The following is a 25,127-nucleotide window of genomic DNA, read 5'->3' on the forward strand; positions in this document are numbered from 1 at the left end:
TTGGGGTTAATTGGAAGAAAAGTGAAGCCTTTAACGCATTGACTCATTAAACATTTAGCCCACTACAATCCACTATGGTAGGCAAAGAAAAAGGCTCTGTAGAGACCTTGGCAATAATAAGGTAGCAAAGTAGCTGAAAATAATGACTACTCGTTGTTCTACAAAATGGAGAAGGCTTAATTTATCCATCCCCCGCCTTTTCCAAAAAAGAGGGGAAAAAAGGGAGAAAGGTTTGATGGCACAAAGCGGCATTCCTTGCTCAACCACCTAAGTTTTCTGGAAAAAGAGCATGGTCTCACCAGTTTGCTGGCCACTAGCACTGCTTGATACGGTTAGAGGATCCTTTCAAAGACATGCAAAGGATATAGTTCAAAGTGTAATTTTGAGGCATTTGCACCTTCTTAACTCTACAGTAAAACCATTTGTTTGGGAACCAACCTGTAAGGTGAGGTGACAGGCAAGGCACTGAATAGGAAACATGATTTTTATGTCAAGACTACTTTTTTAATTGGACTTCATGTATTTATTATGCATCAGACAACATTTCAATGCTGCGTTTTCTGGTTTACATAACGTTTTTGAGGTTTGTTTTTAACCTTGACCATTTCACTCAAAAAACTTCTCAAGGAAGTTTGTTATTTGTCACAGGGATACTTAAATGGCACTTCTCCTAAAAACCTAATTGAAACGTGTTGTACAAACTTTGATACTTAACTACTTTCATAATACAACAGATTAACTTTGTCATCAACTCCTTGCTTTCCTGCGTTTCTCCTCAGCTCCCCCCAAAAGAAAACACTACAAAAGTCTCCTACTCTGGGGACTTAAAGTAAAGGATTAGGTGGCATTTGTGCAAGATGCAGATAACAAAAGCAAGAGTGAAGAAAATTGAAGAGACAGGCAAACTCCAGCAACAAAATGGTTAAAGAATCTGAATCATTGTTCTATGCATTTTGAGAGTCCGCTATATTGTGAACAGCGCAAACATCAGACAAGTTAAGATTACTGACCATTATCTCCTTAATTTTCTCCGCTTTCCTTCACATTCCCTCTTGCTATCAACGCACTATTTTTCCAAAGCTGCACTTCTACTAAGAAGTAAACTTTCCCTAATCCGTCTATTATTGAGCCTTTAATTGGATTGGAAGCAGGGTGGTGTATAAAATAGCCCCTATTCACTCAAAAGGACTGTAGTTTTAGGGACTTAAAGGAGAAAGGTATTGTGAAAGAAAATCCACAGGGAACCGAGGATTAAAAGGTGGCTCTACTGAACTCATCAGCTCCACGACACATAATGAATTGTTTCCTTAAACAGGTAACTTTCTAAATAAATACACACTGCCTTGAGATATAACTCATCTATGTAACAGAAAGCAAAGTGAAAATAAAGATTGGTTTAGGAGAAAATAAAGCAGTACATGACGCTGTTCCTCTGCCCAGTACCTTCCCTCTAAGAAATATCCCTTTTTCCTATGCCAGAGATAGATGAATGCAAAGGACAGAGTAGAAAAGTGAAATACACAGTAAAGGGTAAAAATACCCTCCATGCTAACTCCCCCACTATGTGTATCCACTGAAACTTCTCACCAAGTTAGTTCATATTTACAACCACGAGGAAATATTTAAATTTTTAAAGTTTTTATCCCTCTTAAGACCACACGAAGAAATAATGTATATGTAAACCAAGTTTTGCTGTGTAACTTCTGTCATTACATGTGAGTAATGTAATGAGATGTCAGTACTGCTGCCACTCAATAGTGGCTTTGCTCAGAAATGGAAAAACTTTATTCTCGTTATGATGGTTGGCAAGAGACAATTCCTTAATACACAAATGCAGAAAAGACAGATGCCTAAAGAATCTTTGTGGAAGGTGCAGTGGATAGCAAAACTTCTTCAACAGAGGTTATAGGAAAGGCAGATCTTAATTCCTGCAGAATATCTATTTGCCCTGTGATGGAAATAACTACCAAAAGCTTAAGAGCAAGGTACTTATTCCTCTGAAAAATGCCAGCTCCCCAGCTATTTTTACAGGAAAGTTAGAACAGGTGAAATAGAGGTACCAATTCCTTCCGAACAACACTAAGGAACACCTATTTCAAATGTCCACAAAGCAAATATACAGTGCTGAGCAGCGGAGGCACAGTGCAAACAGACATCCAACCTCTTCATGCCCCCTCTAGCCCACGCTTTATTAACTGTGAATGAAGATAATGAGGACACTCAAGGAAAATGCTCATTCATGTAGTGCCAACATTTTGTAAGACTAAATGCAGACCGAAGTAGGTACAGTACAGCTGCCTCTGGGCTGTGACAGCAAAGTCTCTTGCCACTGAAGCTCATACAGCGAATCTGTGTATCACACTTACTCACCAGGCTTCATGCCAAAGACCTGCAGAAGGGGACACGATGTTACACTGCCTGGGGGACAATCAAATGTTTGCCTCTTACCTCGAATGAACTATAATACCCTGTAGGAAATCATCTTTGCTTTCAACCTATGCATTTATACCAAAGACACCACCTGATAGGCAAGCAAACTGAACTGCTGTTTCAGTAGCTCACGTGCTCTTTAGCCACACTTTCATCTCACATATATTGACAGAAAATACTGACTCGGTCCCTGCTGTATAACAGGCATACTGCACCAGCAATCCAGCTTGAAAAGATTCACTCCTGTATCCACCGAATCCAGCTATGAAACTTACTCAAGAATCCTGGGCGTCCAAATGTGCTTCCCACCACTTTACTGCATGCCAAAGATTTGTCTTGGTTACTACAGGTCACTGAAAGGCATTTCTTCGATCTGCAGGTTTCCTTCTATGGACCCAGCTGATTTGCTGCAGATGATTTCCTGACACAAGCATACGTAGTAATGATTCTCTTTTTGCATTCCCTGTGCCTCAAGTCACAGTTGACCAAGACTGCATCCATGAGAGAGAATCTTTTCAACTTAATCTCTGTGCAAGTGGGGACCTTGTACCTTATTTCTTCACCTTTACACTTTTTATAAATGCACTTAAGTGCATTTTCCATTCTGAAAGTTGTAAAGAAATGTTTTTATTTCTATTTTATCCTAGCCTGGATTGAGTTAAGGATGATTTCAAGATAATAGGATACATCAAGGCATTGCTCTCCCAGGAGCATAATAAATCTGTAAACTAGGGTACTAGGGCACATTAGTGCATGCCTCAATTCTCCCCCATGTTCTCCAGAGTATCTAAAGGGTGACAGAACACGTGTCCAAAAAGCTGCAGGGGTTGAAAGCTTGTGTCAGAGGGGTCAAAGGAAGAAGAACAATCTTGTAATAACTCAGAAGGACTAAGAAGAATACAGCAAAACGGTAGAGTGTATATCCAAACATGAAAGATCCTCATTGTCTTTTGTAACACAAGCCAATTAAAAAAAAATAGATTATCTCCAAAGTCTCATACCTGTGAAACACCTGAGGGAAAGATGACTTTACCATTCCAGGTGAAAAACCTGTACCACTTCCTACAATCCAGAGGATGCACAAGAGAGCAGCGCTTGTGAAAAGCAGGCTGAGAGCATCACTTCCGCAGCAATTTAAGCAAATCCAGGCTGCTGCAGTCCCACACTCCCTGCTATCTGCTACACCAAACATTTCTTCCACTAGCACAAACACCAGGGAATTATGACAGAAAACTATTTCAGGGAGCTCAAGCAGCTGAAAACTGGCTCTTTTAGGGTGGCGGGATGCTTTTTTCAAGTGGAACAACCACTCTGCGTGCCAGTCAGAGCAGGAAGGGCAGGGTCACAGCAGCTCACACCAAATTTGCTCCACACTACCTGAGGGAGGATGTAGCTGTACACTGAATTTTACTACCCCCAGACATAAAGTTACACAAACAAAACAGGGTACACCAATAGTAGAGTATCATGTATAGTATCGTGTCCCATTTATTTCTTCCTCACAGCTATAGCAACTTTCAATTCTAACAAGACATGGCAAAACAAATACTTTTTCTTTAAGAAGTTTCTGAAGGTTGCAGGAAGAATCAAAAAAAGCCCCAATATTCTATAAAAAAGCTGTAAAAGATTTTCCATTACTGGAGCTATTTAGATTAAATACTCACAATAATAATTACAGAAATAATCGCTGATGCTACACATTAAGAAACTAATTATATAACCACACATCTACAAGAGTAAGTTCAGTGACAACAAAGTATGCCAAAGTGTGGAATTTTCACACATTCCACAGTCATTTCTAGAACTGCTCTGTGCACCCCTCTATCATGAGGAATGCTTTTGTTGCCTCATGCAATTCAAAACTGCATAGTAAAGTACACATGCCTTCTTTTTAAATGGCATAAGAACCTGCTACTTAATCCTGGAGAGTATAAAATCATAAAGAGCATAAAAAACTTTAAACAGCTCTTAAGGCATCGAGAATACCTGTTTTGTACTGCTGACTAATATTTTAACCACTGCAAGGTGGAAGTGCAAGCTTAAGGAGCATGGAAGGTTACACATGGTACATTAACTGTATTTTTCTGTGCAATCTACAATGCACCCATACAAATAAAAAATGCTTCCTTGGTGACATAATCACTGCCCTTTCAACAGCATTAGGCAAGTGATTTCCATGGAGGCAGCTTCCCTACTGCAGTCAATCACAGCTGCAGTAACTTCCTGCCATTCCCTAGAGACCAGAAAGACTTTTCCTAGGTATTATAAAGAAGGAAAACACAAGTAGTTTACCAAAACATTATCAAATCAGTCTTCTCTGTGGAAAATGACCTGTCTGGGTTTCTGTGACTCATCCTAACTCACACACTGAGTTAGTGTAACAATCCAGCCATTTTGCCTAGAGAATGCTGCTGGGTCCAGAAGAAATGGGATACAAAGGGAATGACACGGCCAAAGACTGACAAGATATGCCTCACAAAGGCAACCACTGTTCCTTCAAAAAAGTGTCCAGGGTCTCCAGTAAGGTATTCCAGGTACTATTCTCAGCTGAAGAATGGCCTGCTTCAAAACAGAATTAGAAGCTCATCCTATGATCCCGAACGTGTCATATGTGAACACACACAAAGTTTGTGTCTAGACAACGACAAAAGACGTGCCCTTGCTCCACACCTGTGTATGCATAAATAAGTATTTATGGATTTTATTAAAATTGAGGCTAGAATGAGTATCATTTGCTCCCAGCAGAAATTTACAGGAGCAAATTCCTTGCAAATACTTGTCAGATTTGGATAAATGTTTGAGATCCACCCTTGCATTTTTTCACTAGCCTACCCTCCTTCTGCAATGAGGCATAAATCTTCTTTTAAATATACTGCACAGTAGTAAACACTGCTCATGAATATAAGATTTATAGCACATTAATAAAATCATATAGGCTCACTGGTCTTAAATATATGAGGCACACAATTTAAGTTTTCATGACTACCTCAAAAGAGACCTAGAGTTGCCATGCAGCATGTTTAAATCTACAGAGTATTTACACCTACACATCATTCACCTCTTACCTGTCTCTAATTATTTATTTTCTCCAGCACAGGACAAACTTCTGAAAGATTAATACTATACACCAGGAGTGATATTTACTTTATTAGTTTAGGATTGTTGAAAAAAAGCAAAGCAACACCTACAAGCAACAGGGAACATGGGATCTTAGCATTTGTTTCACAGAAAAGGAAATAAAAAAACATTTAAGGTTAAATATAATGCTTTAAAATAATGATAGCTAGGAGGCAGAACAACAAAAATATCTGAATCCAGACTCCAAGAAACAACAGAAAAGCATCTGCAAGTAGCTTGGCAGGTACCCTTGAAAAACAAATACCTAGGACACAATATACAAGAGCTAAAGTGAAATACTATTTCCATTCATATATTTACACACACACATATATTCATTCACTGCTGGAATTCTATATTAAATTTTTGAAATCAACTCAAGTAGAAATTACTCATGACAAATATTACTGGTTATTTTATTAATCAAACCCAACACTGTGTGGAGGAAAGGTTTCAAATCCATTTTCAAAAAGAATGAAAAGTTTATGTTTTCAAACAAAACAAGCATTTTGATTCAAAAAATGCCTTGGTTTTGACTGCTTAGTTACATTTTGGAGGCTAGTGATTATTCCTTTCTGTTATTTCCATCCCATCCAAAAGTGCTAGGTGATTGATTCTTAGAGCCAACGGGTCAAAAAAAAAAAAAATCTTTAACTTTACTCTTTGTTTTTTTCTTAATACCGCTACTTCACATATATTTTTTGAAGCTTTGACTTTGATTCCAGGGGCAGCACGAAAAAAACAAATCTCAAAGTTGACATAATAGAAAAAAACAGTTTCTTCCTGACTCTGCTGGGATCTTCTTTGTTTTTCTAATAGTGGCATACAAATCAGTTAAATGAGTTATTGTGGATTTAGATCAGCACAGGTAAGATCAGAAGCCAGACCAAGAGTAACAGAAGGCAAATCTTTAATCATTTCAAGGTTCCCTCTGATGGCCAGAACTTCACAAGTAAGACGAGTCTTCCCTAAATGGGCAACTGAAGACACCTGGATACAAGGAAAATCTTAGAGAAAGCCAACACAATCACACTTTCACCAGCTTTTTCTCCACCTGCCTCAAGCATAAGACTAATTAGGGATATTTTTGGGATGGATGAGGCAAGTAGGACAAGCTGGTCAGACCAACTCTATTTTCTAACACTCATTACAAAAGCCAGCAAAAGCCAGCAAAAGCTAAAGCAGCCACTCAGCTGCTCTCACTAGACTGAATTCTAATCTTCCTGCACTGAAGAGTAATTTCCTATTTCAATCTGTCTCCCAAATCAGAAGACTGATTTATACCTACAGTGATAAGCACCAGTCAACTCTATCAGGCAAGCCTAAGGGAAAAATCAGCAACAGTTCTAATTCTGGACTCCCAAACACAGCCCCTCTCATATAAAAAGATGGGTCTCAAATATAACTAACAACATACAAGATATCTTACATATGTACACAAATACAAATAGCAACAGGAAGATAAAATTCAACCCTTGAGATCCTGTGCTCCTCAATTTTTATTTGCATCACATATACAAGCTCCTAGTCGCTACAACTCCATGTGGTATTTTGCACAGAAGCACCAGTAATGTGTTCAGATCTATAAAGGGTAACAAAGGGATAACAATTGATGCCCCAAAGACACAAAAAGCTGATCCACGCTGGTATAATTTTATATGAATTTTAGCCCTGATTTCATAAAAAAATAACAGAGCTGTACGCTCCTAAAAAACACAATCTGAAAGTTACAGCTTCATCTTAATACATATGAGTACTTCTTCCAAATATTGCTACAACATACACACACACACACATATATATAATCTCTATATATTTAAATCCATTACTTTAAAATAGTAACTCTTTGGAAGAATGAGAATTAGTTTTGTACATTTGTACATCATCTAACAAATTCAGTCCTGACTTCACTAGTACAATCCTGACACGATCATTAAAGTGATCATAATGTAACTTTCTGTGCAGTAAAATTAGATAATGTACATAATGCATTGCAAGCTATTGATTCTGAAATGACATTGTGGAAGAGACTCATACTTAAGTGTGCCACAGTCTCCAAAAGATCTTACCCTTAATTATTTAGCTGAGCCAAAACGCAGTCACTTTCAGAATTTACTTATCATCATCCTTTATCTTAGTATTATACTCTGAATTGTTTACAGTATTTTCCCATTTGCAATATTTAATGCAATATGCTTTGTTGCGAGAGACAAAAGAGAAGGATTCTGAGTCTTAGTAGGCCCCTTGAAGTATCTCTACGCTTTCAAAATAGAACAGAAGTGTTAAAGTATCTGAGATTTCTAGTTGTGAATAGGTAAACCATTGTTAAATAGCACAACAGTCTAACATAGGCTCTTTGCCAAGTGATGTTTTAAGTTTGTTCTAAATGGTTTAAGGGGCGGGTAAGTGGGTGGAGGGGGGGTTTCTTACTTTACATTAGTTCATTTGCAATTAATTTTCGAAATATTTTTTTCTTCATAGCCTTCTGGAGGGGCTCAGGCAAAATGCTAAACTGATTGTAACGTATCACTAACATCTGTAACATATTGATCATTTTACTCCCAAATCCTTCCAACGTTTGCTGATCCACAACTGCTTCCAGGTTGGGCCTAAACAACTTAGCACAAAATTACATTTAGAGAAGTATTTTTTGTGCTCTGCTATTATCATACAATTAAATTCAGAAGTCCCCACATAACCTGCATTTCTGCATTTCAGTATTCAGAATTTGGGTATTTTTTCTTTTTTTATAGCTACACACAGTGTCTTCATAGAAATAAGCTGGTTCAAAATTACTACTCTGCTAGTCTATACTTTGTCAAAACTTACTGAAGCTCCATTGCATGTTGTCTCTGTGAATTACCCTTCTTACTACAAGAAATTGTCTTTCAGGTTCTACACCTGTCTTCTCCCACTTACAAATTATAGACTGGTTTAAAATGCAGAGTGCTTCAAAATTAAAATGAAAGTATCAGGTCTCAAGCAAATTTGTAAAAACCCCAAATTACCACAGTAAACCTGAATAGATACAAGCCTATATTCACATGTTTTGCATCTTTGGCTTTCATTGTACTCAGCATATTACAATGTAACATGTGCTTCCAATGACTCAGATTAGCAACATGATAGAACAACTTTGAAGTATATTTGCAGTGTATGTGCCATCCTCACAGGGGGTTTTATTCAGGTATATTTGACATAGCAAATTGTAATTCTTTATGCCCATTTTAAAACCCAACAAACCCTAACCCTTAAGACTTTTATTTACTAATGCCGTTTATTCCTGAACTGCTTGAAAATAACTTGACAAAGCTGATGTTCCAAACAAAGACCACACTTCCTGTTCTTGCAGGGAATCTGGAACACCATCAATGTTTTGTTCAGCTTGCATAAGTCACAACTGATTGGCCACAGTCCCTGTGGGCATGCCATTTCATCCAGACTGGACGGTTCATTAGTCATAATTACTATAACTGTACAGCAGAGACTGCAGTTTTATCTCATCATACATCTTTGATAAAGCTGCTTCTATTTCTGCTTCATCAGCATGTGAAGTTACATTATTGGAGCTTTCATTTTCCAATCTGTGATTAACATCAGTTGTTCTGCTTATAAAACGCACACCAAAATTCAAGATAACATGCAAAGTAAGGCCACGACGTGACCACTGTTTGAACTTTGTGTTAGAAATCCTGCAGCAGTTATTGCTGCAGAGGAAGAATAGACTCTGAAATTACAGAGCCGCTAAGAAAATTTAACTGAGGAAGTACCAACAACGCAGTTTCTAAGAGAATAAAATAAGGCTTTTGGTTTCTAATGTGAACTGTGACATAGAAAAATCTCTGTTTGGTACGAAGGTTAGAGGCAGGAAATTTCTGACAACTGCTGGGTCAACCAGCATTTTTCAGGTAGTGCTTATGCAATTGGAGAAAATGAAAGCCTGCAACATAAAGAACCGCGGTGAACACTAACAGCCACCGCGCTGCGCTCCAGTTAGCAACCAGGTGCTAAAACACTTAAATCTAATAAGGACTGTGAATGCAATCTTTAGCAAAATGCATGTAAAAGTCTCACATTAAGGCATTTCTTTGTTGTGATGCTTGTTGCTGATTTTTCCATCTTATTGTGTGATAATAGGGAACACAAAGGCTGGTGGCACCATCTGAATGTGCAACGTGTACCCATGATAGGCCACATAAACAGTCATAATCGACAGCTACACGCAGGCACTGAGGCTGCAAAAATCCCAGAGTAATTAGTGTTGTCTGAATGCAATGACATCTGTTTTCTCATGGTCCTCTAGACTTGTCAGGCCAATAAGATGTATATGAAAAAATATGACAAGCATTGCAAATGCCCTTCTGAAAGGTCTCACTTTGGGAAAAGCTGAAGGAATGACACGTGCCACCTCTTTTTTGCCAATATACCTAAAAGCCAAAGCTTGAAGATTTGAAAAAGGTCTTTTGAGTCATTTTACATTTGACTACGGAAGGTTATTCAGAGCAGAGTGCTGTGCCTAGGAAAGAAATTATTGCAGCAGCTTTTGTTCTCTTAAAAAAGCAAGCTTTGTTAACAGAAGAGGAGTAAACGTGACTGTTTATTTCTGACCAGTGTGCTTACACATCCGTGTCATCACTATCTCCCTTTTTTCTAAAGCAGCAGACACCACGTAGACCACAACAGTGTATGTCTATATATATATTTTTTTATTTAAATCTGTATTATTTTTTATTATTATTTTGCTTAAAGAGTGCAACAAGAACAGTTTCATAGCCGCGCCTTCTGACATTGCAAAAACACTGTACCCTTTTCATCTGAAGACCTAAGCTTTTGTTTTAGGATTCACAGCCTTTTTCCTTAATATGCCTATCCCCCCATTCTTTTTCTGGACTGTAGCATGCTTGAGCATGCGTTTTCTCCAAGAAAGACATTAGTCATCATTAACAGAAGCCCTGACACCAAGTCTAAGTGCCTCTCCACAATGACCAAGTGGCAATCATCTTTCTCTTACCCTGTCACTGCTGATTAGGGGGTTCTTTCATGAAAATTTAATTTGGCGCCTTTCTACAGCTCCTTTTTACATTTCTGCAATAACACAGCATGCCAGCAACACTAAAAATACAGTAAAGGAGGCTGGACCTGTTTAGGAGAAAAGGTAAGATTCAGACTGCACGGCTGTACTTTATATCTAGTTTAACAACAACAACAAAAAAAAAAAAAGGCCCTGCAGGATAAAGAAAACAACTGACAGAAGAAAAACTTCCATTAAATACTGAAGGACTCAAACAACCTGGCACACTTTTGATCCAACTAATTGAAAATTTCTTCCTCTGGAAGACAGCTACCTAGCCCCTCTTCCAAAGCTTTGTTCAATAGGCAAATAGGTAAATGTAATATCTAAACAGATTTTTACAATTAATTATTTTCATAACTGCTCCAAATATACAGGTACTCAGGTTTTTAGCTTATATAAATATTTATTAAAGGATTTCATAATCCAGTGATAAATTTCAACCTCACTTCTTGAGTCTGTGTCAACACTGGCCTTGCCATTAAAGAGCCAGCCATGAAGAAAACCGCTTTAGCTGCTGCAGACAGATGAAAGTTTCAGTCACAGATGATACTTTGCAGCTATTCAACACACACAGTCTCAGATTCCTGCTCTGTGTAACATTACAAACATTGTTGAACAAGATACCATAGCAATGAGTTATTTTAAGGAAGTTTTTCAAAACATTTACTCTTCTGCTTTATTTCAATTTGTCTAAAGATTTTTTTAATTATAAGCATATGCTATTTTGTTAACATCTGTGCACAGCATAAAACCTGACTGAATTCCAACTTCTGAAAAAATGCAGATAACTTACACCCCTCAAATAAAGTAACAATATTAGAAACCTTCATGAAATTCAGATTAAGATGCATGAGTTCATTTAACTGATTTTCCATACAGGTATACTAAAAAAAAAAAAAAAAAACCAAACCACCACTTATTACAATTTTTATGTTCTCCCAATATCTTTCAGAATTTAATTAAGTGTAAAGCTAAAATCTGGGTCTGCCTCTATTAAATTCCGAAACCACAGCTAGTAAAATCCAAGTCATAAAAACTTTATTCAGCTTCCTAAAGTATTGGTCCTCCACCACTGACCCAAAACAGCATTGGTAGTCAGAACAGAAACTGTCTTGCTAACACTTTGGATTTATAAGAAACCTCCAATATCTACATGAAATTTAAGAAGAGGAAACTAGGAATTAAAAGCGGATTTTGAATGGCAGACTCTGACTGTTGCACTGCTATGGCAGTATAACCTTGATTAAATGCAGAGCAATACTAAAGTAAAAACAAAGCCCTGCCATGGTAACCTAAATTAACTACTGAACCAGACCATGCTGATACAGAAAACTGGTGTTTTAAGCCATTTCACTCGAACTCGAGAAAATCTTTGACTTTCTAGAGGGCATAAAATAAAGGTAACCTTCCGTGGCCACACAGCTCCCATTGTTCTGTTCCCCACATTCTCCTCGGCTCCTTGCCTGACGAGCCAGGAACGCAGATGTTGAGATCCTTGCTCTGCATCCATGTCAAGTTCAAGTACGGGAAGTTTAGCTCCTTGACTCCCCTCCCCCCACACCTCCAAGTCACTTGTCAGTAAAAGGTTGGGCGATTTATTGACCAGTGCAGGATGCCTACTGTCAGTGCTGAAGGAAATATGAGAGGGGGCTGTCGCTACTGTTCTGGAGCTCATTGATAATGACATACCTGCCTCTGTCACCCATTACCCATACTACAAACTACTTAGACCTAACTGAAAAATCAATAGCCTACTTGCACCGGTTCCTGTGGCTGCCTCCTTTGATTGTCAGCTCCTGTCTAGGGTCAGCACTTACATGAAAGGGGCTGTGACTGCCTGATGCTTTCAGGACAACCTAACGATATGAAACTAGCCAACAGAACAGTAAATTCTGTCCCCCTGCCCTCCTCATCAATTAGGCTTTGACTAGGCTTGCCTGTAGAAACCTGACCTTTTAAGTTTAGGTGAATATGGAACTAGCTGAACACGCCATTGCCCTCAGCACTGAGCCAGGAAATCCACTGACAGGTTAAACAAAACAGAAGGTTGTAACTGTCATAATTTGCATTGCACTTTCACGCCAACAAGGGTGTTATCAGTGGGGGCAAGCCCTGGAACACACAATGCAAGCACCCTAAGTCACTCTCCTCATAAATTTTCAAGTGAAGGGAGATAAAACATAAATTCACAAATGACCGCACATTTCAAGCCCCACTTTCTTTCAAGTTCGCACTCTGGAAGCCCCCAAAGTACACAAACAATTCCCCTTTGGAGGCACGCTGGCATGCAGATGCCAGTCAGAATGAACCTCCAGGACAGATGATGGATGGGGAAAAGCCACCTGCCTGTGCCTCTAAAGGACTCCTGTATTAGGTTTATTCTCGGTTGAGTATTTATATGCATCAATACGAAGCATTAATGGAAAATACAGAGGCACACACCTGTACTCCAGAGCAGCAGGTACCCATAAATTATTTAAAAATCCCCAGAGAGCCCTAACTGGCACTTCTGAGTAGTATCCACTTGTATATCCTGCATCTTGGAAGTCCATTAGCAACTTCTAAATATCCCTGTGACTACAATTAAATGATAAATGTTACATTTTAATGCATGTGCCCTCCTCCAAAGAATACTGACAAACTTCAAGCAAAGAACTAAAGCAAGAAATCTCAGATCTAAAGTAAAGGCTGAACTATAATCTGAAGCTTAAAACAACAGTTTTCGTAATTATATATAGGTTTTAAAAAAAAAAATAATAGCTGAATGCCTTGCTCCTCCTTTCTTCCAAAATAAATAAATATTAAAACCAAATGAAAATATTTCAAAGTCTCTGATTAGTGCTCCTTTCTTATATACTAATTTTCAATCAAAAAGTTATTTTATGTCCTTTATGCTTCTGCTTCCATGGGCCTACCATATCCAATATGGAAAATGCAGACAGCATGAGTGATACAAAGAATTTATACAACTTGAACACCCAAGCTTCTTCATGCCATGAAAGGACTGGCTACATCTATGAACTGTAGTTAACACTAATTTTTTGAAACTCTGAGAAAGCTAGGAATTTTCAGTGGACTTTATTCAGTGCATATAGTTAACAACTGCTAATGTAAAAATAGAAACTACTCCTAGAAATCCCAGGCAAGATTCAGAACAATAATTTAAATAATGCTTCTTACTCTACAGCTGGACTTTTTTAACTCGTGCACCCTTAATTGCACAAAACCATGCATCCTTCTCGCACAAAACAATGCAGTGCCAGATACAAGAATGAGCTCTCAGTAAATAAGTGAGAGGAAAAATGCTGCCATTTGGTTTTCAGCATTTAAGACTCAGTTCCAAAACTCCAGATACTCTTGTAAGCTTTACTTCTGAATGCTGCCTCAATATATGCCAGCTGCTGCATTTAGCTTATTTCAAATGCACTTTTTGAAACTGGAATTGAGAAAGGAAAACTGCTGAATTACAAAAAGACAATAACTTTTTTTCATTAAAGCTCCAGATAATATGTTATACTGCAATGATATTTGGTAGGTTGTAACAAATATATAATGCTTTAAATACACACAAAACAGCACAAATGCAGAGAAGACGCCTCAAAAATGAAAGCACAGAACTGAGTTAAAGGCCTTTTAGATAAACAGAATGGCAGTTAGAATTAATATTGTACTCCAAACAAACTACAGAGCAAACACTAGTTAAAAATGGTAGACCTAATTGAGTCTGGATGGTCCCTTTTACAGACCTAATGCAATGATTAACTATGCATCTGGTAGCATGTCAAGTCCTTTTTGTGTGCCTATCTGATAGTGAAGTGAAAGGGCATGGACAGTGTCCAGTCCCAGCAAGCAAATCATTTGGAAGCAGTCATAGCCATAGATCAAAGATTTTTCACTCTATCCAGAGTCTATTTAAACACACCAACCCAGCCCCTTGTTGCAGACAAAACCAGTTAGAAAATAAGAAAGACTCCTTGGGATACAAAGATAATAAAGGAAGATAGAAGTAGAAAATGAAGAAAAGAAACAGACTGGCAGAACCTTGATTTCCATAGGCCAAGACAGCTGGTTTACATCCTAGTTTTATTTCAGATGGTTAAAGAAAAGGAGCAATTTCCATCTCTTAGATCACCAAATATTATTTCAATTAAGCTATGCAGATGGCTTCTATACATTATTTGAGCCAATGCAGTTTCCCCTTTCCAACAGTGGAAGATAGTACCTTGAACTATTTTGCACATAGGTTTTACCTAATTCATAAGAAAATTAAAAAGAGAGCAGCATATTAGCATGGAGATGTTACTTTGAAATAATATATGCACAGCAAGATATAAAATAGGAACAGCTATGATTTGATTCTCTCACTAGAAGTAGCAACAAAACCCCTGCAATGGTTTTAGAAGTCATAGTTTACTACTTTTATGTCAACATAGTACTTTCAAAGGATAAAAATTCAATACCATGAAGTACAATACACAGAAAAGTAGATGGTTCTAACTATGCATTTAATTTGAATGAGGGAACAGTTAGAAGACTGCTCAAACTGGACTTTTTTAAAATTAAATAAAAATTGCATGCTTTTTCTATCAGATGCAAAGTCAAAACAAAATTGTCTTAAAGTACAGGGAGGAGAGCGAGGGAGAGACTCGATATATTCCGTGCTGGTCACCAGTGCTATTGAGAAGATTGAGCCCCCTCTGTTCCCTCCTCCCACAACACCCTCTCCCTTTATAAATTGCCCTCATAGAAACTCACTGAAAGGTTATAACCTGTACAGTGGCTGGTGAGGAGCAGAGGATTTCACACTGCTGTACATTGTACTTGAGAAAGCACTTTTTTAAACACAAGCTTATAAACGAGGAGCTTTTGCCTCTGGACCTAGAAACTGACATTTTAAAAGAGTGTAACTCAGACAATTTTAGGTTAACTTACACGTATGCTTTGTCTTGACAAGGCTGCACGAAGATTTTGATCTCTAAAATAGCTGTCTAACCAGTAAAACCACACAGGCTATTGTTTGTTGGCATCATTACGCATATGCACAGAGACATCAACATCTAAGGCAATAAACAGAGCAATCATCTGCAGCTACTGACAAAAAAAGCCAAAAGCCAGCAAATTAATCTTTTTTTCATTTCTAAAACTTTGATTTTGCTTAAAACATCTTTGTATTTTTCGTACTTTTAAAAGAAGCGCTGATTCAGCCTCACAGCATTTTTAAGAACCGGGCATTATCTCTGTAGCCCACCTCATTTTTTTTCTCAAGCAAATAAGTGTTACTGCATTCTACTGGAGGTCAAGCTGAGAAAATCCCGGCATGTTACATGCTCTCACTTCTTAAAAATGATGTTATTTACGTAATTAATCAGTTATTATAAATAAAGACCAGCCAACACACATGAATTTGGTTATTTCTAATGGACGAAACAGCATGCACCCACCCCAACTGCATCCAAACAAAAGGCCCACATGAAGTTTAACAAGAAGAAAATTCTACAAAAGCACTAGAATTGTTCTTTTTTAGCACATGTCTAATTTTCCCTGATTGACAACTTATTAAAGGTAAACTTACAAAACAGTATTTAGCATTCAAATCAGTCTACAGCGAAAAGAAGTCACCATTAGTCACCAGGAGAAAAGAGAAGATACTACCTTTAATACAAAGTCCAAAGCATTAGAGAAAGTCCCTCAGATTGCTTACGGTTAAACACCAGATTTTGAACACATTCACATTTTAAGACCAAACAGGAAAGCAGACATAAGCTACTTAAAGGAATAGCTGGAACCATCCCCTTTCCCACTTAAGAAACGAAAGCTAGGGGAGACTTAGAAACATGTATAAATTCTTTAATTGCCATACCACTCAATCTTCACAGGAAAAAAAAGTACCAAGATTTATACATATACTTTAGGCTGATGAGATACATTAATGACACCTGTAAAAATGAAATCATCTTTTCTCCTCCGGTGTGTGCCATCAACTAACTCATACACACAGACCTTAGAACAGATCAGCAGATACTAAACCCAAGCCATGACTCCCAAAAAGAGGTTTACACTGTATACTATCAAATGCAAAATGAATTTTATCCCTCAAACCCAGCGCAGCATTGGCTGTAACTATTAACCCGGTTCTGCCGTGGAGAAACACAATGTGCATTACTGAATCATTTCTTTTCAAATCCATACATTCCCTGCAGCAGTTCAAGCTTCATCAGCAGTGCAGGAATGTATGAAAATGACAGGCAAAGGGCACTAGCTCTTTTCCCATACAGTTCTTCTATAAATGGAAGCAGAGTACTACAAAGCACTTAAAGCTGAGAATGTTTGAAGACTGATCTCCAGGAAAAAAATAATATAATGCTAGGTTCCATGAGCAGATTAATTATTCCGTTTTCTGTAAAACTGTTCCCATTAAATGAAAGGACAGAGAGGAAACCAACTACTAGAAAACAATGGAACACTAGCTGGGTCTCATCTGCAAAGTTGCCATGAACAAAGCATACACAAACACATACATATTTCATATGCTATTCTTAAAAATACTTCTCTGCCCTTTTGGGATCACCTGCTCGTGAATTCACTTCTCCCTCTTCCTCTCAGCTAGGGAGGGAAAAAGGACAGGCTTGGCAGAAATCCTTTAACAGCCTTAAGTCAATTTGATTAAACTTTGATTTACCTTAAAAATTACACCTTGTATCAGTAGCATGTTATAGAAACTTCAAAATACACGGTCATGATTAAAAGGCTCTGAAATACATAGCATATGCCACATTGATAAGCTGCTTAGGCAATCAAATGCAAGTATGCTATATCATAACACAGCAAGAAACTTGCATGCTTATTGCTAAAACTCTGAGCTGCTATCCAGCTTTTTTCTGTCGTTGTTTTAGGGGTTAACACAAATACATAGCGCTCTCTTGAAGAAAAAAAAAAAAAAAAGTCTTAATGGCAGCCCTTCGCTGCTACTTTGCCATCCTGAGTGTGAAGAAAACACCGTGGCACATCCCATGCCTGCACGGCTGGATTTACACCAGCCCGAGCTCCCTGCCGTACGAGCGGGAGGGGGCAGGAGGAACCAAGGCAAGAGCAAACACTGCACACCGCGTCCCCTTTCCAGTATCTTTTTACAGAAGCCCTTGCTAACAAAACACTATAGCTCCAGGCAGCGGCATGCTGATGTTGGCACTGCTTAAACCAAACAAACACGATGTTTAACAGTCAAATAAAATGTCCCGCAGCCTCCCTAATGAATTTGTCAAGGACCATCAGATCACCCCCGCCCCTGCCTCATTAACTCAAGTATGATGAGACGGATTATAACGAGAGAATACAGATCAATCGGTCTGAAGACTTCAAGTGGCTTTTAGCCCTGAGAGTTTCCCTCTCTGCGGCATACACACGCACACGGTCTTTTTTAATGGAATACAGTATCTCCTGCTGCTGGAGGGGATGCCACTTCGTTTTATACACCGTCAAGGAGCTGCTGATGGACTTCTACACTAACATACATAAAAGCAGAGGTGACAAGGGCTCTTCAATTACAGCCTCCTCGGATCCTGTTCCGCCTTCAATTATTCATCCCGGCGAGAGCAAATTCCGCCACAGATGAAGCTGGTCTTAATGCAGTGCGGCCACAAACGCCCAGACACGGGAGAGAAGGGTTTCACGTGCATTATTTGCTGGAAGTGTTTAAGTTTATTGCTCAAATGATGTTTCTAATTAGCGTTGGGGCAATAAATTAAAGTCAGCTTTTGTTTAGCTGATTTATTATTTACTAGGGCTTCAACCTCAGGCAGGAAAATTGGTAATGAATTGTTTTAAATCTGAACACTAGTAACGCTACATCATTAGGCACCTTTTCGGGGGGGTGGGAAGGGAGTCGCCCCCTCCTCCTACTTTTACCCTGAAAAAAGGAACGCGTGTCTCCCCGCCATTTCCCGGGCCGCCTGAAGGCTCCGGCATCTCCTCCGCGCCCAGGACGCGGTAACCCCTGGGCTGGGCGATCTCTGCGGGAAGCCAGATGCCGCGGAGCCCTCCTGCCCAGCTCTGCTCGGAGGGTGGACGTGCAGAGCCCTCTCCGGCGCGGAGAGCGGTGCCAGCCCGGCAGCGTGTACCCCCCAAAGCGGGAGCTTTGACGGCGGCGCGTGAAAGGGACCCCCAGCCCGAACTAACTCTTCTCTTTGCCGAAGGGCAGCCGGAGGCGAGGCGTAGGGCGGAGGCTGCTCCACCCGGCCAGCCGAGCCGCGCCGCGCAGAGAAGCTCCGCGCAAGCGAAGCGCAGCGATGCCCGCCCGGCGCTGCCGCCCGCGCCTACGGAGCCTCCAAGCGCCCCGGGCGGGTGCGGCCGCAGCCCGGGGAGGGGGCAGCTCCGCAGGCACTTACCCGCACGCTGGGGCGGAGAGCCCCGCTCCAGCCTGCGCATCCCCGGGACGCCCATAGACCGTGCGAGCAGCGGCGCCAGCGTCCTGGCGAGCCAGCGACTCTGCCCTCGTGGCAGCCTGCCCCCTCTCCCCCAACCCTCAGAGGCTACTCTCCTCGGAGCCTTCCCTGGGCTCGTCTCCCTCCCAACGGGGCCGGGCCCGGCGGGGACACCTGACACCGCCGCCAGCACCGGGCACCGCGGGCCGCCGGGCCAGCCCCCCCATCCCCGGGCGCAGAGCGCCCCGGCGGCAGGCAGGGAAGCAGGGAGGGAAGCAGGGAGTCGATCCTCTCCTCGCGGAGGAGGGAGCGGCACCGGCGCCGGGCACGTCCATACTTACTTCTTCCAGCGGTACGGTCGGCACAAGACATGTTTCTAATTTAAACGCACACAGAAAACAGACGGCGGTATTTTCTTTATTAAAATCAGCCAGCCGCAGCGAAAGGAGGAGAGTGCAAGGAACCGAGCCCAACCGCTGCGAGCAGGTCACCGGGAGGCTCTGCATGGAGGAGCGCACCGCGTCTCCGCACGGTCACGGCCCCGGTCCCGGCGGGGCTCCCGGGCCGTGAGAGTCGCCCCACACAGCGGGACTGCACGGCCCAGGGGAGGGCAAAGCAGCTACGGACACACGCACACTTGTCCCTTGGAGATGTGAAAATTGCCCTCCCTTCCAGCCTAAGTTCCCGCAGGAGAAGCAGTTCTGGCTGCTCTGCAGCAGGTACTGGCCCGGGGCTCCCTCCGACCTGACACCAAGGAGCTACGGCTTTATGTCCAAACCGTTCAACATTCTTATTAATACAAACTTGCATAAAATATCGTTTCCTTTCGAATAACTCAATCCTGCGCTTTAGGAGGATGAAAAGAACTTTATGGCACAAGATTTATCTAAATTAAGGTGACTGGGGGCAGTAAAACAAGGTGTGCCACGCTGCTCCGGTGACGGTCTCACTTTCACTGCTGCAGCCCGGCATTAAGCGAAGTAAGATTTATGCCTGCGGTGGAAGCCCCAGCCCGCCTCTCCCCATTCCCCGCACACACCGGCACTGCCGCCGGGTCCCCTCGCAGCGAGCGGACGGAACAGCGAGCTCACTTCGCCGTTCACCAGCCGCCACGGCGAAGTTACAGCGATTTTTTGGGGTTTTCCCCCCACCCCGCGCCGGGTGGCAGGGCGCTCCAAGCTTCCCTCCCGGCTCCCCTGCAGCTCATTCCGGCTCCGACCGCCGGCGCAGAGCGGCCGCGGCGCCCCTTCCCGGCCGGGGCCGGGGCCGGGGCCGGGGCCGGGGCCGGGGCCGGGGCCGGGGCCGGGGCCGCGTATGCGCGCCCCCGCGCCGGCCGTGCCCGCCGGGTGCCGCGATTGGCCGCGGCGCTGACAGCTCGGCGGCGATTGGCGGCGCGGCCCCGCCCCGCGCCCGCGCGCGGCCCCATTCATAAACTACGGGGCCCGGCGGCAGCGCCGCGAGAGAGACGCGGGCACACGGCGCGGCAGGAGCAGAGCGAGAGGCGCGGACAGTGAGAGCCTCGGCGCGCACTTCCAGGGGTGGGGAGGGGGAGGAGAAGCCATCCCGGGCACGCCAGCTACGCCCTCCTCCCGCTCAGGATAAAACACAGTCTGTGCAAAGAAAACAAAAAAAACCAAACAACAACTCCTCTCCATACAATCTCTCTCACAACAATCTATGTAGAGCTGCAGGACGGGAATGAGAGATCACAGACCAAGTGCACCCGTCTGCGCGTAAAGATAGAGACAGCCACAGAGCCGGGTTCAGCCAACGCCTCCAGCAGGAAAAGGGAAATCAACAACACCCCCTGACAGTCTGAGCGAGCGGCAGCCAAACTCATGCACATCTCTGGCGGTGCCACGGACTGAAAGAGAGAGAGGCAGACAGACAGACAGACACAGAGTTCACTCTTCCGCTGTGGGCATTACTCGCATTCTTCTCCTCCTCTCGTACCGTGTGCGGTTTTAAACTTCGCCGCCGACCGGCTTTTCTGCGGGGACCTTCTGCGAGTCCTGGGGAAGTTTGTTTGTTGTTTTGGGTTTTTTTTCCATGAACTATTGAAACGGCATTTTTGTCGCTGCGCGGGGGGGTGGGCGCCTGAGCGCAGAGGCAGCCCAGACTTCCCTGCCCCCATCGCCATCCAAAACTTTGCGCTCCGGGAGCCCGTGGGGGCTGCCCGCCGCTCCGGCACCGGCTCCGGCATCACCACCGCCACCGCCGCCCAGCCCGCACCGGCCCGCTCCTCCTCCTTCTCCTCCTCGCCGGGGCAGCGCTGGGCTCCGCTCCTTTGTGCTTCGCCGCCCTCCCCGATTTCTTTAATTGCTCTCACTGGCGCGCCGCTGCCGCCTTCTTCCCGGAGGCGGTGGGGGTCTGCGATTTGGCTGGTGCCCTCCGCAAAGCTGCAGCCACCGCTAAAGCATTGGATCCCTCAACGTACTGCGAGAGCCCGGTGTACAGCCCGGACCTGTGCCCCAACATGATCGCCGCGCAGGCCAAGCTGGTCTACCAGCTCAACAAATACTACACGGAGCGCTGCCAGGCGCGCAAGGCGGCCATCGCCAAGACCATCCGGGAGGTGTGCAAGGTCGTGTCGGACGTGCTGAAGGAGGTGGAGGTGCAGGAACCGCGCTTCATCAGCTCCCTAAGCGAGATCGACGCCCGCTACGAGGGGCTGGAGGTGATCTCGCCCACCGAGTTCGAGGTGGTGCTCTACCTCAACCAGATGGGCGTCTTCAACTTCGTGGACGACGGCTCCCTGCCGGGCTGCGCCGTGCTCAAGCTGAGTGACGGCCGCAAGCGCAGCATGTCCCTCTGGGTGGAGTTCATCACCGCCTCGGGCTACCTGTCCGCCCGCAAGATCCGCTCCCGCTTCCAGACGCTGGTGGCCCAGGCCGTGGACAAGTGCAGCTACCGGGATGTGGTGAAGATGATCGCGGACACGAGCGAGGTGAAGCTCCGCATCCGGGAGCGGTATGTGGTGCAGATCACGCCCGCCTTCAAGTGCACCGGGATCTGGCCGCGCAGCGCGGCGCAGTGGCCCATGCCCCACATCCCCTGGCCCGGCCCCAACCGGGTGGCGGAGGTGAAGGCGGAGGGCTTCAACCTGCTCTCCAAGGAGTGCTACTCGCTGACGGGCAAGCAGAGCTCGGCCGAGAGCGACGCGTGGGTGCTGCAGTTCGGCGAGGCCGAGAACCGGCTGCTGATGGGCGGCTGCCGGAACAAGTGCCTGTCGGTGCTGAAGACGCTGCGCGACCGGCACCTGGAGCTGCCCGGGCAGCCCCTCAACAACTACCACATGAAGACGCTGCTGCTGTACGAGTGCGAGAAGCACCCGCGGGAGACCGACTGGGACGAGGCGTGCCTGGGCGACCGGCTGAACGGCATCCTCCTGCAGCTCATCTCCTGCCTGCAGTGCCGGCGCTGCCCCCACTACTTCCTGCCCAACCTAGACCTCTTTCAGGGCAAACCCCACTCGGCCCTGGAAAGCGCTGCCAAACAGACCTGGAGGCTAGCCAGAGAAATCCTCACCAATCCCAAAAGCCTCGACAAGCTATAGGGTTAACACCCCCGCGCACAAAAACTCGCCCTCCGTAAACAACAACAGCGCCTAAAAAACTTTATATTTAACGCGAACGACGACGGAAAGAGGCGGCGAAAGACACGCGCCCCCGCCAGCCCCCCCACCCACCTGCAGCTCGGCCTTTAAAAACTTGCCGACGGTTTTCCCGGCATAAACTCTCACCGCCTTGCACGGAAGAAGGGAAGAACCTCTCTCCTCCTGTCCTCCAATGTGAATTTTTAAAAAGTCACAAAAAGAAGCGATCGGACTTTTGCAACTTCAAAACGAAACCCGAAAGGTACATTTTCCAATCCATGTATAGTCCTTTTCTTATGCTCTCTTGTTTGCCTGAATGTTGTCACCAAGTGAAAAAATTATTTAACTATATGTACAAATCTCCCTTTTAAAAAGTTTTACTGACGTTAAATGTATTTCGGTGCCAAGGTCAGATTATGTGCCCCAAAACTGACTTGTTGCAAATAGTAATAAAAATATTACTTTAACTTTACGCTGACTTTTTGTGAATGGTTCTTAAATTCAGGCAAGTAGATTCTTTCTGAACCTCAGAAGGAATTTTTTTAAAAGAAACGAAAACACGAGATATAAAGATAAGCTAAACACAACACCTAGCCCAAGCCTTAGCTCAGCATATTGACTGATGTTTTCTAAACCTCCCTCTAGTTTCCATTTAAAAAAAAAAAAAAAGTGCATCTATGAAAAAAAAAATTTATCTATTCTGTAGTTCAGCATGTGACAACATCTGCTATGTTTCTATTACCTTAAGCTTCTGTTCTAAATCTTGGAATATATGGAGCATCGCACAGCAGCTCGCCACAGTTTAGTCAGAATTACAGCATGCCTTTTCCTACTCTACAGTCAGGTTTTTTCCCTTTTTTTTTTCATTATAGTATTCTTTCCTTTTATTTTCCCCCGGTAAATCTCGGGCGCTGCATTTTGTTTTTAAAATCCATCGCTGTTTGCTTTCGCTTCCCAGAGCAAACGCGCTATCCATTTGACTTTGACACGAAGGAAGTATAGATCTACCCTGAATAATTAATGCGATTTAGAGCAACCGGTCGATATTTTTTTTAAACAAACATTTGTTTTTGCCCAGATTTTTAAGTACAGCATAAAACAGGACCGCAGCATAGTCAGACGGGGAGATAAGCAGGAACCCGTCAGGAAACCACCCGATCCTACACTGGCACCCGGGCGCTCTCTGCCGATCTCCTTCCCTGCCCGAGCCCCCTCTCCCAAAACGAAGCTCTGCCTGATTCCTCGTAGCGATTTCGCTTTAAGCTTGCTCGGGACCACTGAGAAATACTGGTAGGATTTTTATCAGGAAAGCATTCCTAAGATTTAAAAATGTTAGCATTACCCGCTCGAGCTGCCCGAAAAATTGCAACGCCGGCTCGGAGCATTTCGAGCAAGTTTTCATGTCCTTTCGTGGGCGGGGGGAGGTAAAAAAATGTTAAGTTCTTGCCCCAAAGGACTATTTTCGTTTCTTTTTGGACGGAGACGGAAAGAAATAACCATTTCAACTTGAGCTGCTTTTGCCTTTAAGTTTAGAAACGAAATTCTCGCTGGCGGCAGCAGCCGGGGCGATGGAGCGGGGCGCGCGGGGCCACCCTGCCCTGCGGAGCGGGCACACCCCGGCCCCGGCCCCGCCGCTGCGTCCGCAGCCCCTCCACCCCCGGCTGAGTTCCACAAGTCTTTTGTGGAGCCATCCGAGCGCTTTCCACAGCGCTGATCCCGGATCACCTGGCAGAACGGGCTTAGCCCGCGGGGCTACCCTTTCCTTCCCAAAACAGCCCGGAGCCCGCGTATAAACTCTGATCGTATCGCTGCCGATGCTATCGCTACCTAAGGCAGGTTTTCCTTCAGGAACTTGTCACAATGTTTTCTTTGCAGCAGTTTAGACAAATATACAGGGAACTTAAATTTATCAAACAGATGAAGCCTCATTAATTAAACAGGCCTACTGAGTTTACAGCGGATTAGTTGCTGGGGCTTTCTTTTTTTTTTTTTTTTTTCCAAGGGGCATTTTTTACAGCAGCCCGTCATTGCTATCAAGGTACCTTGACTTCAGCACAGGGTGGGGCAGGGAGGCGTTAATGCTTGAAAAGAAGCTGTTTTGTAAGCTTACTTAGTTTTTAAAATAAAATTATTCAGACCTAATTTTTAGCTACCCCCCCCCCCCCACCCCTGAGACATTAAAAAAGGTCTTTTTTTTTTTTTTTAATTTTAAGACCTCCAGCTAAAGCAACATCACAAGCAGAATGTAAGAGGTGTAGCCAGTATTTCATGTAACCAACTCCTGTTATGAGAACCCTAAGAAAATCTCTCAGATACAGAATAAAAAGTAGAGTCAAACCAAACCAGAATGCTTGCTCACAGTTAAGAAAACAACCTCTACAAAATACTGGAAAACAGGAGAAAAGGAGGCTAACTATATGTTATATGTCCATGTTCCCACAAAACACGTAACAGGAATAGTAAGAATTAGTAACTGTACTCAAAGTCCCTG

General features: G+C 43.3%; 2 protein-coding genes across 5 annotated transcripts in view; one reads left to right on the plus strand and one right to left on the minus strand.

Annotated features, from left to right (window-relative positions):
- LRBA (LPS responsive beige-like anchor protein) overlaps positions 1-25,127 on the minus strand; it is a 373,995-nt gene that overhangs the window by 141,358 nt on the left and 207,510 nt on the right. The gene's annotated exons all lie outside the window — the stretch shown is intronic.
- MAB21L2 (mab-21 like 2) lies at positions 20,492-23,108 on the plus strand. The gene has a single exon (XM_048304279.1). It carries the CDS (start codon positions 21,518-21,520, stop codon positions 22,595-22,597), a length of 1,080 nt encoding a protein of 359 aa, XP_048160236.1. The 5' UTR covers positions 20,492-21,517; the 3' UTR covers positions 22,598-23,108.

The sequence above is a fragment of the Corvus hawaiiensis genome, chromosome 5 (assembly GCF_020740725.1).
Source record: "Corvus hawaiiensis isolate bCorHaw1 chromosome 5, bCorHaw1.pri.cur, whole genome shotgun sequence".
NCBI lineage: Eukaryota > Metazoa > Chordata > Aves > Passeriformes > Corvidae > Corvus > Corvus hawaiiensis.